This window comes from Leopardus geoffroyi, chromosome E1, assembly GCF_018350155.1.
Source record: "Leopardus geoffroyi isolate Oge1 chromosome E1, O.geoffroyi_Oge1_pat1.0, whole genome shotgun sequence".
Taxonomy (NCBI): domain Eukaryota; kingdom Metazoa; phylum Chordata; class Mammalia; order Carnivora; family Felidae; genus Leopardus; species Leopardus geoffroyi.
In genome coordinates this window covers 913,899-930,191 of record NC_059330.1, presented here as the reverse complement: position 1 = coordinate 930,191, position 16,293 = coordinate 913,899, and the positions used below count along the sequence as shown (strand labels likewise).

The 16,293-nt window shown below is 66.4% G+C and overlaps 1 protein-coding gene across 8 annotated transcripts in view; it reads left to right on the top strand.

Annotated features, from left to right (window-relative positions):
* Positions 1-13,896, top strand: part of WSCD1 (WSC domain containing 1) — a 31,024-nt gene extending 17,128 nt beyond the window's left edge. For 6 of the 8 annotated variants that reach the window (XM_045487318.1, XM_045487316.1, XM_045487321.1 and 3 more), the window contains exons 5-9: positions 605-726; positions 7,439-7,598; positions 7,930-8,094; positions 9,354-9,575; positions 10,155-13,896. In XM_045487318.1, coding sequence (XP_045343274.1) covers positions 605-726; positions 7,439-7,598; positions 7,930-8,094; positions 9,354-9,575; positions 10,155-10,507 — 1,022 coding nt within the window. In that variant the 3' untranslated portion in view covers positions 10,508-13,896. The remainder of the gene's footprint in view (positions 1-604; positions 727-7,438; positions 7,599-7,929; positions 8,095-9,353; positions 9,576-10,154) is intronic. The other 2 variants (XM_045487323.1, XM_045487322.1) reach the window with 1 other exon arrangement.
* The last annotated feature ends 2,397 nt before the right edge of the window (positions 13,897-16,293 follow it).

Sequence of the window (16,293 nt, the reverse complement as noted above, 5' to 3'; positions counted from 1 at the left end):
GTGGGGCCTGGTGGGAATTCAGGATCAGAGACAACAAGCGGGTCTGACCTGGCGGCACAGCGGTTGGTGGGGGGGGGGGGGTGGAGGGAATGGTGGCGGGATTTCACATTAACAGATGTAGTTCTCACACCTGTGCTGTGGGAACATAGAATTTTCCAGAATACCGGCCTCTTGGGTCACGTAGTATAGAATCTGGCATGTAAGGGATGCTTGATCCAGATTTGTGGGAGGAAGGAGAGAGGGAAAGAAGGAAGGAGGGAAGGAAGGAAGGAAGGAAGGAAGGAAGGAAGGAGAGAGGGAAAGAAGGAAGGAGGGAAGGATGGAAGGAAGGAAGGATGGACCCCATCCCCAGAGCTGGCAGGAGAAGCAGGCCTGAGGTCAACAGCTGCAGCCACGTGGCCCCTGTGACGAGGGTGACCGCTGGTGACAAGGTTTGGGCACCGTGGTCTCAGGAGTCTGGCTCGCCCACACCCTCTCCGGGGCGGTCTGCTTTCTGGTTTGAAACTCGCCCCTCTGAGCATGTTAGCACCCATTTCAGACCACGAAGCCACCGTTTCCCGGCGACGGGCACCATTTCTCACCAGAAACCGTTCTGTCCCCGCAGGGAGGACCGTCACGTACCGCGGATGCTTCAGGTTGCCAGAGAACGGCACCCACACCTTCCCCGACTCCCTGTTGCAGCCCAACGCGACAGCAGAGGCGTGCTCGGGATTTTGTTCCCAGAAAGTAAGGTCCTGTAACGAGTGTGTGCGGGGGTGCGGGGGGCGGGAGGCCGAGGGGCAGGTGCCGTGACGGATGCAGATTCTTGGGATGGAGGAGACAGGAGAGGGAGGGCCACGTGGCCATGGCTAGCGTGGGTCCCCCAGGCTGGCAGGGGCACGGTCGGCGGATTTGAGGCTGGCGGGACCGTGCCTTCCCGAATGGGAGCTCTGAGTTGTTAAATTGATGGGGTTTGTTAGTGAGATGTGCTGGCTCGGGGATCGGGGACAGGGCCGGGCCCTGAACCTGGCTTCAGGGACTGTGGGCACAGGTGCACCTTTGGCCCAGCCCGGGCTCACGGGAGGTGCGAGTCTGCAGAGGCTGGGCTGGGCTCTAAGGCCAGTGTCCCTGCCTCAGACGGTAGCTCTGGGTGGGACACGCCAGTCAAGGCCAGATGGGGCTCGTAAGTGATGAGACCCACAGGGCATGGAGGTCGGGGGCTGGGTCCAGCGGCCAGCCCCAGAGTGGCCCCCCGGGGGGTGGCAGGAAGCCGTGGGCACTGGGAGTCTGCCTTTGTAGCAGTGGGAACGGAGGTCGAGAAGCTGGAGCATGCTGCCCAAGGTCACGGCACCCCTACCAGGGGCAGCCGGCATTTGGGCCCATTTGGGCCCGTGGTTCTGACCCTGCAGATCGGGAGGTGCAGGAGGCAGGCTGGGGAGCCCAGAGGGACGCACCCTCCCTGGTTCCTCTTGAGATGCATCCCTTGGACCGCAGACGGAGCCTTTCGTGTGTACTGTCCTCCCAGACCACAGCCTTTGACGCAGGTCTCTGCGTCGCCAGTGGTTGCGGGTGCTGGGGTGCCCTCGGGCTCACAACTGGCCGGGGCCCCTGCTCCCCTGCACAGGAGCAGAGCCGTGGGTAGGGGGACACTACACCTGCCGTCACAGACCCCCCCTCCCCTCCCCCGAGAGCCTCCCCCACCCGGAATCGTGGGGCCTCGGCAGGCAGGTCCAGACCAGGCTGCCTCAGTCTGCAAACCTGGAGGTGCCCCGCGTGACCTGCTTTAACCTCCCGGGCTTCCGAGGGGACACACTCCCCCGAGGGGGACCCCAACATGCCCCCAGAACCAGCCGGCTCCGGGAAGTGGGGCAGGCGGGGCCCAGTCTCCACACCACGCTGGGCTTCCTGTGCTGCCCTCCCCCCTCCCAGTGGCATGGGGGGGGGGGGGACGGGACGGGGCAGCTCCCGTTCCTGGGCCGAGGGTCGGTCTCGGTCTCGGGGACCGTTCCGTGCTAGCACCGAGGGGCCTTCTGGTCCCCTGTCCCCCACGCGGACATCCATCCTGCAGAGTTAACCAGTTGCCCGCTGTTAAGCGTTCTGGCTGTTTTCGCCCCCGGGGGTGCGGGCAGAGCCCGGGGCGGGGGGACGCGGGGTCACAGCCGGGGAGGGGCCGAGGTCGGCGCCAGGAGCCGGCGAAGGGGCCTGGGGGTCGTCCGCAGCTTCGGGAAGGGGCGGAGCTGGAGGACGCGGGCGTGTCCCCAGGAAGGCGAGGGGGCGGGGGCTGCGTGTGTGCGGAGGGCGCCGGGCCACGCCCAGGCCGCAAAGAGGGCGCCGTGACCCTGTGCGGCGGGGCGGGTGTGGAAGGAGCTCCACGGCCGCAGGTGAGACGCCCTGCGGGTGCTCGGTGTGGACCCTCGGGGACGGCCGGCGGGGGGGGGCGGGGTCGCAGCCAGGGGGCGGATCCAGGTGGGCGGGGGTGCCGCGTCCGGGTAGAGCCACCTTCTACCCAGCGGAGTGGCGTTTGCTCCCGGACCGCGGCCCCCTGCCCCTCGGCACGCCCGGGGCGTCGTGTAACGGGGTTCGCCCTCGGGGCGGCCCCCCTCCGGCAGCCCTCGTGCGGTTTCCGCCGGAGTCTGGGGGCTCCCGCCTCAGTCCAGGGCGGGTTCCTGGCGCAGTGAAGGCGTTTCGGGTAGATCCTCGTTTTAGGAGGAGTCGGTACCTCCCTCCCGCCCCTACCCACCACCTGCCGGCAGCTCCCCCACCTTGTGTGACAGCCGGACTGTCCCCTGCGGGCGGAGCCGCCCCTGGCGAGCGCCACGCCCCAGAAAGGCCAGCGGCGCCAAGGCCACAAACCCTGAAGATTTGGCGGAAAGGTGCAGACACCTAGGACGCGAGTACCGCGCGCAGCGGGCCACACGGCCACCGGAGGTGTCTTCACGGGCTGTGGTGCAGGACACTCACCGTGGAGCCACGGCTAGGGTCCGTGGGGCTTCAGGAAGGCCAATGAGGGAGGGGGCCGCCTCCCAGCTCCCCCTCCCCAGGGCGGAGGATCGCCTCTACTGTTGCTTGCCGGTGGGTCGTGAGGTTTCAGGGAGCTCCGGGGGTGTGGCTGGGCAGAAAAAGAACAATTCGGGGTGCTCTTCCCGGCGGGACGACCTGACTCTGCCGGCAGGGGTCCGTGTCGTGTGAGTGTGAACACAGTGAAGCGGTCTCGTGGGATTTTCGGGGGTCGTGGGGAGACACCCGCCTGTCTCCGTTCTCGCGGACACTCTCACCTGCTCCATTGGGCCAGAAGAAGGTGAACAGGGGAGCTCAGGTGTTCACCCACCACCAGCCTGGACCTGGGGTGGTTGATCTTGGGCCCCGGTGTTTGTGCGCAGGCCCCGCGGCCGGGCCGCCGAGGGAATCCAGCTCCGCGGGCAGGCCGGCTTGTTCTCCGCGCCGCCGTGGCCCTGCCTGACCCGCCTGGATCCGGGCAGGTGCAGCTGGTCCCATGTGGGCCCACCGCCTCCCCGCTCTGCCAGGGGTTGGGTCTGTCCGGGTCTGGGTTCTGTGGATTAACCGCCTCGATGTCGGGACGTTTTCCCTTCGCGAGAAGGCTGCGCTGTCCTTTCAGGAGGCCGCTGTCCGGCACGGCTTTGTGTTCCGTACCCTTTCTGTGCTAAACCTGTCCGCGTTATACTACGTGTGTCTTTAAAGAACGTTTACCGGTTTTTGGTGGGGGGTTGGTGGCTACAGAAGTAACGCATATGTATCTTTGAAAATTAAAAAAATTTGGAGACGCACAGTTAAACCTCACCTATAACTGTAGCACATCAGAGAAAACCACCAATGAGGTTTCACGTCCTCTGGTCTTGTATTCCAAGTGTATGGGGATTCGTTTCTTGAAGATTAAACCTTTCCCTCCGTGTCTTCCCTGGGCTGGGTGTGTCCCGCGTGGCTGACAGGACCCTCGCCCCCCCCCCCCCCCCACTGCTGGGCCTCTGGGCTCTGCCTTTGCTGCCCGGCTGTTGTATAGAACTCGTTCCCGAAGGCCCACCCGTGAGCAGGGTCCCAGCTGTTTCCTTGGGCTGTGTCATCAGGCGTTTCTGGAATCGCTGGAGTGAAGGATTTGTGCATTTCTTGCGTGTGCTTGTGAGCCTTCCGGCACATTCTGAGAAGCGACTCTTCTGGCCCCATTCTGAGGATGGACCGTGGACGGTGGCTTCAGAGTCAGTGACCCGGGCATGTGTCCCTGCATGGCCACATCCCGCCTCGAGGTCCTGGCCAGTCTCATGGCCCCAAGCCGCGGCATTCTCACGGATTCTCATGGATGCGATTCGAAGCCACAGGTCCTGCCTCCATGGCTGCCCCTCCACCCACACGGTCCCCACTTTGCAGCCACGCAGGAGGACACACGCTCAGTGACAGGCTTAGCAGACAGGCTCCCGTTCACCCTGACTCGCCCTCCTCCCGCAGCATCTCTCCCGTTTGGGCCTGGATGTCCAGACCGGCCTCCGGAGAGAAGGGTCACGGCGAGCTCCGTGCTGGTTCAAAGATTTCACCAAAAACCCCACCGTTCGTGTGTCCGTGTCCACGGAGTTGAATGTAGTGTGTGGCAGAACCCGGGGCTGGGAGTCCAGAAGCTTCTGTCCCTGCTCGCCGTCTCACGGCCTGAGGTCTTGGGCAGCTCGCCCCCTGCTTCCACGCCTCAGTTTCCCCTTCTGAAATCTCACGTCTTTGTAATTCCCTGTAATCCTGGAGACCCTGAGAAAGGCGCTCCAGGAGGATGGAGACAGAGGTGATGAGACCCAGACGGCCCGGTGGGACGTCCCCTCCCTGACCCCCGGCCACGACCACCCCTCGCGTACGGAGAGCCCAGCTCTTGCTGTGACCCAGTGCCCGTTGCCCACAGGCAGCCCCCCGCCCCGCACGGCAGGCCCCGCATGCAGCTCCGGGGGGCGTGCACCCCCTGACCCCACGCCGCCCGAGCAGGCTCCGCTTTGTCCCTGTGAGGGAAACAGCCCCACGTCTCCGTCCTCCACCTCCTGCCTCCGTCTCCCATCGCCGCGCTCTCTCCTCTGACTCTGAAGCCCGGGTGGGGGAGGGGGCAGCGGGGAGGCTGGCAGAGAGGAGATTCATCAATATTTAATTTTTATGGAAATCGTGTCCTAGAAATCCCCAAGGGGCTGAAAATTGTTCTGTGTTTTCGGAATCCGGTGATGTCCTGAAGCGATTATGTTGTAAATAAACCGCATTACTGTCTCCAGTCCCCCCTTGCTCCGCACACGACAGGGAACTTGACCGTTTAATCCACTCGAGGGAGCGGAGGGGCCAGGGTCGCTGCCGGGTGGGGCGCAGGGTCGCGGGGCAGCCACCGCAGCTGGTGAGGGGTCCCGCGTGCTGGCCTTTTCATCCCTGAGCAGGACGTCCAGGACACCGGCACCCGGGAACCTGGTGGCAGGAGGGCTTAGGTGGAGCTGGGGCTCAGGCGACCCCAGAGGGCTCACCCCCAAGTGTGTTACCAGCACCTGTCGGTGGGGGGAGGGGCTTCAGCCATCAGCTCCTTCCCTCCTTCGCCGTTCGTCCCTCAGGCATCCGTTAGGCATTCTCCGGGGCGTGGTCTCTGCTAGGGATTTGCACACGTGATTCTGAGCGAAGGGAACCAGATGCCAAGTTCGAACCGAGGGATCCTGTCCGTAGGACGCCGTGGGACAGACTGGATCGGCCCAGTGGCCGTTGGCGGGAGGGAGGGCGTGGGGAGGGCCGACGAACCGCGCGTGTGAGGGAACCGCCGGGGGCCTTGCTGCGTGTGCGTCAGAGCAGACTGGACAGTTCTCGCGGGGCAGAGTGTTTCACTGTGGTCCCGAAGTCCTACCTCGCAGTGAAGCAGAACCAGAGAGCTCAGCAAGGGCCCAGGGGTCCTGTGAGGGTGGGAAGGGCGCTGAGGCACGGAACGGGGTGGCCAGCGAAGGCCTCTCTGAAAAGTGGGCTTGGAAAAGGGTGCCCGGGGGCAGGACGTTTCAGGCCGAAGGCACAGCAGGTGCCAAGGCCCTGAGGTGGGCACGGGCCTGCCGTGTGTGGACCAGTAAGGACCCCGGTGTCACAGCTCACCAGGCTGCCTGAACAACGTCCCACGGACGAGGGCTTGCGTGACACAGGCTTGTTTCTCCCGGTTCTGGAAGCCAGAAGCCCCAGACGGGGGGTTTCTTCTCAGGCCTGTGGGCTGAGATGGTCTTTGCCCTGTGTCTTTACACGGTGTTCCGTCCATCTGTGTCTTAATCTCTTCTTACGATGATGCCAGTTAGATTAGATTGGAGCCCCCCCTTCCCCCGCCGTATTTTATCTGAACTATGTCCTCAAAGACGCTGTCCCCGAATACAGTCCTGTTCTGAGGCTGGGTTAGAACGTCGGGTGGGGACACATTCCACATCGTGCTGAGGGATGGGGGGGGGGGCGCCCTGCTGCAGCTGCTGGAAGGCTTGCCAGGCTCTGCTCTGCACCCCCATCCAGGCCCCGGCCCTGCACCCCAACACTGGCTGGCCCCGGCCCCGTGGCCGAGCGAGTGACCGGTGAGGGCTGGGGCTGCTGCGGCGGGGGATCTTCACAGGGGTCCGTTCTCGGTGGGTCTGACCTAGAAAGAGCGTCACACGCCCAACAGGGGGGGTGGTCTCCATCCTGGGCTTTGGGGGCCTGGGAGGGGGGCCCGCGGGCAGAATTTCAGGACTCCACAACTGTCAGGTGCCCTGAGCATCCGAGGATGGCAAAGTCCTGAGATGGGAGCAGGGGCCCCTGGGACGCGCTGGGCCCACGCGGGGCTGTCCCGCTCTCAAGCTTCCAACACTGGGAGGGGGCGGGGAACACGCCCGAGCGAGCTGGAGCCCCCACCCCAGGCTCCGCATCGCCCTCCGGCAACCGGGGCCCGGCCGGGTGACTTTTCTGAGCGTGGACAGAGATCCTCGGCTTTGCCAAACCACACGCAGAAAACACTATTGATTTTCTTTTATTTATTTATTTATGAGATTTTGCTGTGGGCAAAAAATAAAAAGGTCTGTGCGGCGTTGCTGAAGCTGCGAGACGCTTCCCGTGCCTCCCGTCTCCCTCCCTGGACGCTCCCGGGCTGCGGAGAGGCGCGGGCAGGCAGGGGCGAGTGGGGCTGAGTGCCCTGAGTGTCGTGCAGGTGTCGGACCCTCCTCGTCCCGTCCCCGAAACAAACATGCAAGGCGGTCTCCTTGCCCTTGTTCCGTGGTGAAATCCAGAGAGGTGCGGCACCTTGTCCGAGGTCGCCCAGCGCCCCCGCTGCGTCCTCTGCGGAGGCGGCCTTCCCAGAGGGGACAGGGGACTGCAGGAGAGGCCAGGAGCCGGTCGCGGGGTGGGACGGGGAGGATGGGCCTCGTCATCCCCGCCGATCGCGCGTGTGCCTCCCGGCATGAGCCGCCAAGGCCCCGCACCCACCCCGGATGCGTCTCTTCCCCGCCAGGAGTTCCCGCTGGCCGTCCTCCGGGGCCGGGAGTGCTACTGCGCTTATCCCACGCCGCAGTTCAGCCTTCGGGACGCCGTGGACAGCTCGCTGTGTGGCCGGGGGTCCGAGGCCCCGAGGCAGGCTGAGTACTGTGAGGTCTACCAGACGCCCGTGCAGGGTGAGTTCCCACTGCGAGGACCCTCCCCTCCTCCCCCCCCCCCCCCAGGCTCTACCCCCGTTTGCGCCCTGCGGGTCTGGAGATGCCCCAGGGCCGCGTGTGGAGCCGCGGTGGGTGGGGAGGCATCTGGGCACAAACCCTGGCCTGGTGGCGGGTGGTCCCATCTTGGGGCCGTGGTGCGCAGAGGTCTCGTCATCACTGGGGCTGTCTCTGCCGCCGAGGCACAGGTGGCAACCCCCTCTCCGGGCCTCAGTTTCCCCGTCTGTGAAGTGGGAGTCTGGGGTCAGCAGTTCCTGGCGGGGCGGTCCGTGGTCAAGCTCTGGCCTTTCAGACACTCGCTGCACGGACCGGAGGTTCCTGCCCACCAAGTCCAAGGTGTTCGTGGCTCTGTCCAGCTTCCCGGGAGCCGGGAACACGTGGGTACGGCACCTCATCGAGCATGCCACGGGCTTCTACACCGGCAGCTACTACTTTGACGGGACGCTGTACAACAAGGGTGAGTGGGGGCCGCAGGCAGGGGCCCCAAGCAGCGAGTGTAGACGGGAGCCAGGGAGGGGCTCCCCGGGCCGTGGTGCCGTGCTCGTGTGGCCGGAGTCTGAGTTGCACGAGATGCATTTCTGGGTCATCAGGCGCTAACGCCAGTTTCTCTGGGATTCTCACCTGGACTCTGGTTCCCTAACGCCCTGGGCTCGGCGGTGGGTCTGGTCTGGTGGGAGAAGCCAGGGGAGCTGGTCCCTGAACCAGGCCTCTGGTCCTCGGGTCCCAAGTATCACCTGTACCTACGGCGGGGGTGGGGGTAGTGGCTGGATGATCCCGCCCCGGGGTCCTGCCCGCTCTGGCCGACCCCTGCGAGGCTGTAGCACGATCTGTGTGGTCCAGGGGGCCTAACCTGTCCACACAGCTGGCGGTCTCCATCTGCGAACGGCCAAGGGGCCCGGGGGCTGGAATCGCTGCGTGCGATGGCCCCGGAGGCTTCCCTGTGAGGCTTACGGGGCAGCTCAGGGTGGCCGCTGTAGGAAGGCACCTCAGTCCCCAGGGTGTCAGGGACCAGACCTCGTGTTTACAGCCATGGTCTGGCTTCGGGTTCCCTGGAGCTCCTCAGCCGTTCGCCAGAAGGAGCCAAAGTGAAGGCCCGTGGCATCTGGCCCGTGGCAGGGGTGCGTTTGAAATGTGTTGAGTTCCAGTGGGCGAACCCACGTTCACAGGGGGCGCGTGCTTCCCGGCATCAGAGAGCCCCTGCCTGTTTGCTCCACGTGCAAGGGCTCCCGCCTGCTGACCTGGGTCCCCAGGAGCCCAAGATAATCGTGTGTTCGTTTCAGGAGCACGTGTCCCGGGCTGGCCAACCGGGGCTCTGTCGGGGCACGGCCGGGAGTGCGGGTTCAGGGACACCTTCCTGGGAGTCCTTCAGTGACGTCCCTCCGCACCCCCGACCGGCCCCTTCCTCCGTGTTCCCATGAGGCCCCGTGCTCGGCATGGCCCCAGGGCTGCTGTTTAGCCAGACCCAAGCTGAGCCCCTTTACCCCCAACGTAAAGTCCAGCACAGAGGAGCACACGGTTGGCTCTGTCGGCACGTGTGTGACTGGCTCTGCGGCTGTGTGATCGCGGGCAGGTCCACACCCTCTCTGAGCCTCTGTCTCTTCCCTGGCCAGCCTGCAGCCGTGACTGACTCAGGTCAGCCTCCCGGCCTCTGGTGTCTCGCGGAAGTGGGTTCAGCTCTTCTGCTGGGGGCGGGGCGGATCCCGACGCCTCGCTCAGGGGCCTCCCCCGCCCCCGCAGGGTTCAAGGGCGAGAAGGACCACTGGCGGAGCCGGCGCACCATCTGCGTGAAGACCCACGAGAGCGGCCGCAGGGAAATCGAGATGTTCGACTCGGCCATCCTGCTGATCCGGAACCCGTACAGGTCCCTGGTGGCCGAGTTCAACCGCAAATGTGCCGGCCACCTGGGCTACGCGGCCGACCGCAACTGGAAGAGCAAAGGTAGACGGGAGGTGGTCGGTGGGCGGCCCACGCGGGTTCGCGCCCCCGATCTGCCCCGGGGGCCCCGGGTCTGGCCGGTGGGCGATGGATCGAGGAGACACGGGTCAGGGCGGTGAGGACGGGGAACCCAGTGCTCGGAGGGGCCGCTGCGTCCAGCAGGTCTGTGCTCCTGTCCCCGTGGTCTGCGCTGTGGCCGCCAGCCGTCCCCGCCCCTTGCTGACCCCGCCCCCCCGGAGGCGGGAGGCCGAGCTCTGGTCCCTCCTTGGCTCAGTCCCCTCGTCCCAGACACCGGGGCAGCCCTGTTCCGGCAACTGATCCTGTGGGGGTGATTCTCGACCTCTGCACGTGTCCCCCTCCGAAACAAGTCGGAACACGACGAAAAGCCCACCTGGTTTCTTAGCTCGCGGGCGGAGAGATCTCGCGGGGCGCGTCGCGCGGCTTGGCCGCGGGTCCCGCCGGCGGCTGGCGGCTTGTGCTGGCGCCCCTCCCCCGCCCCCGCGGGACACGGCCGGCAGATGGCAGGGACCGGCTCCGCTGGGGCCCGCCCCGTGCCCGACGCCCGCCTTCTCCCCCGCGCAGAGTGGCCGGACTTCGTCAACAGCTACGCCGCCTGGTGGTCGTCGCACGTGCTGGACTGGCTGCGCTACGGCAAGCGGCTGCTGGTGGTGCACTACGAGGACCTGCGCCGCAGCCTGGTGCCCACGCTGCGGGACATGGTGGCCTTCCTCAACGTGTCCGTCAGCGAGGAGCGGCTGCTGTGCGTGGAGAACAACAAGGAGGGCAGCTTCTGGCGGCGCGGCCGGCGCCCCCACGACCCCGAGCCCTTCACCCCCGAGATGAGGGCCCTCATCGACGGCTATATCCGGACGGTGGACCGGGCGCTGCGCGAGCACGGCGGGGCCGGGCTGCCGGGCGAGTACGTGCCCAGATGACGGCCCGGCGGCCTCGCTGCGGCCCCGAGCCCCAAGGTCACCGGGCGGGCACCCGCCGCAGGACCCCCCGGCGCTCACGCGCGCGTCCGCACACGCCGCCACTCGCCCGCCTGCCCGCAGGTGCCCGGCCCCGCTGCGGGCTTGTGCCCGGACACCAGGCCACGCGGGCATCGGCGCAGTGGCACCCGGCGTGGGCGGGGGGACTCGTGGATGCCGCTGACTGCACGTGACTCCCGGTGACTGCGTGTGGGGAGACCGCCAGGCACCGCGGTCCGCAGCCCCGCCTCTCCCCTCCCCGCAGACTGGCCGGCAGCGTGGGACACAGCGGAGCGCCCCCCTCCCCCCTCCCCCCCGCCGTGCACACAGCCACCTCAGGACCTGCCGCCAGCTCGGTGCCCCCCACCACCCCATCCAGCTTCGGCGCTTGGAGGGGCCCCTTCCCTGGCTTCTTCCTCCCACGTCCTGGGAAAGCTGGGATTCACGCCGACCCGGGTCGGGGTGAGGGGGGGTGAGTGGAGCCCAGACCCAAGGGATCCATGGGCCGGCAGGAGGGGCCTTGGGGTGGACGTGGGGAGATCAGGAGGGACTGCCTTGGGGGGCCGCCTGGACTGGTTGCCCAGCCCATCTCGAGGGCCCTGCTCCCAGTGGGGTCCCGCGCCAGGGGCACAAGGAAGGGAGCGGCCAGGTCCATCTGCACGGCCCTCGGGGGGGTGGGAAGGCCGTGGCTGCAGCTCCCGCCTGTCCCCGAGGCCGAGCCCCCGTCCCTCGTTGCCGCACCGTCTCTGTGTGTGGGAGGCTGACGCCGCTGCCTGGTGGGGGCCCCCACTCCTGGCTCACAACCTTGGGGGGAGCAGGGGAGGGGTGGTCACAGATGGGAATGAGAAGGCCAGCAGCAGAGGAGCGTGTGACGTGCCGGCTCCGGGGTCACCGTGGGCCTGGGTCTCGGGAGCGCACAGCCTGAACTGGTCCTGAGCAATCTCTGGGAGTTAACCCGGCAGGCCAGAGGGAGAGGGTATCGAAGCGGAGAGAACAGCATGTACAGAGGCTCAGAGGCTCGGAAAACCCTGATGCGTCTACAAAATAGGTGAATAGGGTGGGGGGGGGGGGGGGTGTCTCCGAGTCTATGCGGCAGGAGGACGGGAGCGGGCGGGTGAGGACAGAGGTGGGGACCCAGGACCGGACCGTCCTCACGGCCACTCGGTGCTCAGCCTGGGGGGCAGTGCCGCTGATGCCAACTTGGGTCTCCCTTCAATGGCACCTCGGGCTCCGGCACAAGGCCCTGGAGACCAGAGCTCGGGTCTGGACGCGGGGGTGGGCCCCGGGCTGGCTGCAGGGGCTCAGCTGCACGCCACCCTCTGTGAGGCGAATGATGGTGGACAGGTCCGCGCCCAGCGGCCCCTGCACCCCGCAGCAGCTTCTCCAGGCCTGGGGTGACCCCAGCCGGGCCCCTGGGTCTGACCTCCCCCAGCCAGAGGCAGGCTGCACTGCGGGAAGAAAAGAGGATGTGAGATTTTAAGGACCAGGCGTCAGAATGCCCTGACCCCGCATGCTCTGCCGGCCACGGGAAGCTGAGAGCCACCACGGCCAGGGGTGGGGGGACCCCGGCGGCCTGCCCTTCGCCTCCCTGCCCTTGGCTCGCCAAACCTGCCCCCGCCCCCGCCTGTTCTGGACCCTCCCCACAGCCTCCCTCTGCTCTAAGCTGGGAACGCCTGGGTCTTCTTAAAGGCTCATTGGCTCGGCTGTGGCTCTGCGGTCCGGTCCGGGAAAGCCGCTGATGAGGCCGTTTCCCTGGGGTCGTAGGAGGGGGTGAGGCCCACCGAGAGTTCACGAGCCTGCCCTGGAAGGCGGCCCAGGGGCAAAACCGGAGACTCCGAGGGGACGGCGGCGCCCACTGATGGAGGGAAGCCGACCGCCTCCTGCAATGGGCTCCCCAGCTCCGGCCCTCACCCTTCCCGGCCACCCAGATGACCTCGGGGAGAAGACCCAGGAGCCGGGGAGGCCGGGAAGGGCAGAGGTGTGGCTGGAGGGCCAACCTGGGCTGGCCCTTGGGCTTCCCTGCCCCCTCCCCAGAGTCAGAATAGCCCCAGTGCGGGCCGTGCCTCCTGGTAGACGGTTCATTCCCTGCCCCATGTGCCCGAGACCTCCTCCCCTATCCAGCTGGACAGCCACCCACTCTGATGGCCTCGTAGCTCACGGGGCACCTTAGCCGGCCGTGCACGTGAATACGATGGGGTCAGGGTCCACACGGGGGCCCGACTGCCTGTTCTCAGCAGCCGGCACCACGGCCTGCTCCGGGGGGAGAGCCTGGAAGCAGGGGAAGGGACCGGCTGTCCTCGGGGCATGTCCGTCGGGTCTCTGCGAGTGCAGCCTCCCAGAGCCCTCCGCTTCTACCCCAAGCGGCCAAGGAGTAAGAGCCGGTGTGAATCTGGGGGGAGACCCGAGGCAGGACCCCGACTGCCTCCAGGCCCCACCCTCAATGGCGAGGCTGCAAAGTCACACGAACCTGTGTGAAAACATAATTTCCACGGGTTCCCGCTCCCGTCGCGGATCAATTTGGGAAAGCCAAAACGTATCAAAAAAAAGAAAAGAAAAAGCTAAGACACATTTATTTCTGATAATTGCAGTGATGTGTCAATGAGAGAGAACAGTTAGGCTCCCAGACCCCCGGGGAAGGAAACTGCTTAATTACATGCGCGTCTTGTAGCGAAGTGTCTCACAGCTAAACTCGGGTCCTGAGTGCGCGAACGTTTGCATTTTCCCCTGAAAAGTAGCAGGAGCCGCTCGGCTCCTGGGGCCCCCCGCGGGGAGAGGGCAGTGCTGGGGGTGGCCTTCGTGGCTGTCGGGCTCTTGGGACGCAGGCTCGTTTTCTTCCGGCCGGAGGCGTCGGGACGGTGGCCTCCAGCGCAGTTCGCTGGCGTCCAGGGATCAACCGTCCTGGACGCTGGACACACACAGGTCGCCGCTCAGCACAGGGCGAGCTGGCGTGTAAGATGCAGGGGTGTGGTGGGGGGCGTCGGCTGTGCCATCTGCTTTGCCAGCAGCCCCCATCTCTGCCGAGGGGATTTCAGGGTCCCCACCTCCGGGGTGGAACCCCCAGCCTGGACGAGGCCAGCGGCTCCTTCCGACTCTCTGGCTACGGGTTGGTTCACGGACACGGCTCGGCCAGAGCGACCCCGCCACGTGGGGAATGTCCAGCAGAGACCGTGCTGCTGGCGTGAGGGGTCCTGGGTGGCGCCCCATCCTTAGCCTGAAGTGGATCCCGCTGTGGGGACAGTTGGGGAAACCAGGTCCTTGGTGACATCACTAAGTACGTACGATCAAGCTTCGCCGACGTTTGCGCTCCGTGTGGACGGTTTTGTTACGTGAGCCAATAAATCCCTTATTGTTTACGGCGGCTTGAGTTGGGCCTTTGTTACTTATGGCGGGCGGCGCTGGGTTCGCACCATCTCCGCCTCTGTGGCCGTTGGTGAAGACCCAGCCCCACGCCCGCATGAGCTGGGGGCCGGAAGCCGCCGCTTCCCCGGGTGGGGCCGGGGTGAGCTGCTCAGGAGGACCAGCCGCGGCTCCAGTCTTTAACCAGGACTGGCTGTTGTGACACACGGGGACACCGATCTGAGCGCCGTGCACGGGTGGCCCCGTTGCCTCCTTCCGCGGGGGGATAATGTGCGGTGGCGTCGAGAACACTCACCGTCTGGACTGGACGTGGGGAGGCCTGGCCGGGCGGGGAACTGCCCCTGGGAGCCGGTGGGTGCCACGCCAGCTCTGGGGACGCTGGCCGGGGCACGTGGCTGCCGCCGGGGCGGGGGCTGAGGCCGCCGAGGAGCCCCCTCCTCTGACTCTGCCCTTCCCCCTCTACCGGACACGGCGGGCGGTCCCCGCGGCCCTTCCGGCCACCGGGCCCCAGGGGCGGTCGCGTCTCCTACGGGGTCACTGCGGGAGTGCGGGCCGGTCCCCAGAAACCGCCCCACGCCCCTCCCCCCCTCGCGGCCTCCCCGCGACCCGGCGACGCTGCTGGAGCCGCGACTGTGCACCTGCACCCAGCACCTGGCAGCGAGCCCGCGAGTCCCCTCCCCCCACTCGCCAAACGCGCTCGCGCGGCGCCGGAGCTCAGCGCCGAGGGCCGTTCGATCCAAGCACAGCGGGCGCTTGACCTGCCCACGAGGAGCAGGGCAGGGGCCGTGACGTGCCCGGGGTCTTCACCCTCAGTCACCACACCCGGGCAGCAGACGGGTCCCGCTCGCACAGCCGCTGGCGGACGGGCCTCGGGCGTGTTCGCAGACGCGTGTGCGCGCAGGGGGCGCCGCGGCTGCCCTCGTGCCTGCCCTCCTGACCACAGGACGGGCCCCTGCTCACCCGGGCTCCGGCGTCAAGTCGCTCGATGACCTGCCCCCCACATCAGAGGCCGCTTCCCTCCCTGCCCACCCCCTGCCGTCCAGACTGCGCCCCGGGATCGGCCCCACGTCGACACCACACCTCCCCAGAATCACCTGAGTCGGTTTTCCATGGCCGCGTGACAAATCACCACGAACCCCGCAGCTTCAGCCGGCCGGACAGGCACCGTCCTGCAGCCCCCCCCCGGGGTCGGGCAGCTAGGTGAGGCTCTGCCGGGCCTCCGCTTCCGGGTCTTCGCTTCCGGGTCTCAGGGCGTCTCCACTTCCGGGGCTCAGCCGGGACTCCACTTCCGGTATCCACTTCCGGGCCTCGGTGGGCTGCACCCCTCGCAGACGCTCGACTGGGGCCGCGTCTGCGCCCAGCCTCACCCAAACTGTTGGCAATCATAGGGCCGAGGCCCCGGGGCCCTCCGGGGCCCTCCAGCCCACGCCCAGTCCTGACACGCGGGCCTCTCCTATGAGGGTCGGGACGTGGCTGTTGGCTTCTCTGGGGCTGCCGGGAGGGGGACACGGGGTCCCACCTGTGTCACAGCATCATGGGAACGCCACCCGTGACCTATGCCGCATCCCGTTGCACAGGAGCCTCACAGCCCTACCCTCACCCCGGGGGGCAGGGGTCCCACGAAGGCACGAATGCCCGGAGGCCGGGCCCCCAGGGACCCCCCTCTGGGTCTGTCTGCCCAGCACCAATGTGCGAAGAGTCCAGAACCCGGTGCCTTCATCACTCCCCATCGGCGGCAGAGTGTGGTGGGCGTTTGGCGGCGTCAGCGCCGGTCAGGGCTGTGTCCCCAGTCCACACTGGCCACCTGCGAGCTCCCGTTTGTAATCAGTCGTGCACAGCGCATAGTGGAGCTTCCACTATCTGGGCTTCAGTGTTGCCACCACCTCCCACGGCTCCCTCGTCCCTTCTCCAACGCTCACTCGCCGAGGCCGAGACTCCAGACCCAGCCCTTGGGGGGCCGTCTCTCAACCCCACCGCGCCGGGTCTCACGGCCGTTCTGCACTGTGATCGTCAGAAACCGTCATTTGCTTTTCACTGCAAACACTTCCCTCCAACCTACCTGTTGATTTCCGTAATTATGTTTTTTTTTTTTTAATTCCTGGGGCTTCTAAGTGATTCTGATCACGATCTGAGTGGCTCCGTGGATGGTGTCCCCTCACGTCTACTCGAGGATGTTAAATACACTCAGAGCTCTGTTAACTCTGTTTCCTCAGGTGTGAACTTCTCCGTGTCCACCTTGCCATCTCTTTCATGAAAGCTCCTGGTTTTCATGGATCAAATGGGGGAGCCGGAGCCCCCACCCCAGCGGCACCGCAGGGTCTGAACCCGCGAGTGACCCATCACCGTGCCACAGGTCGCTCCAGAACAGCCACGTTAAGCCATGGCCCAGAGCA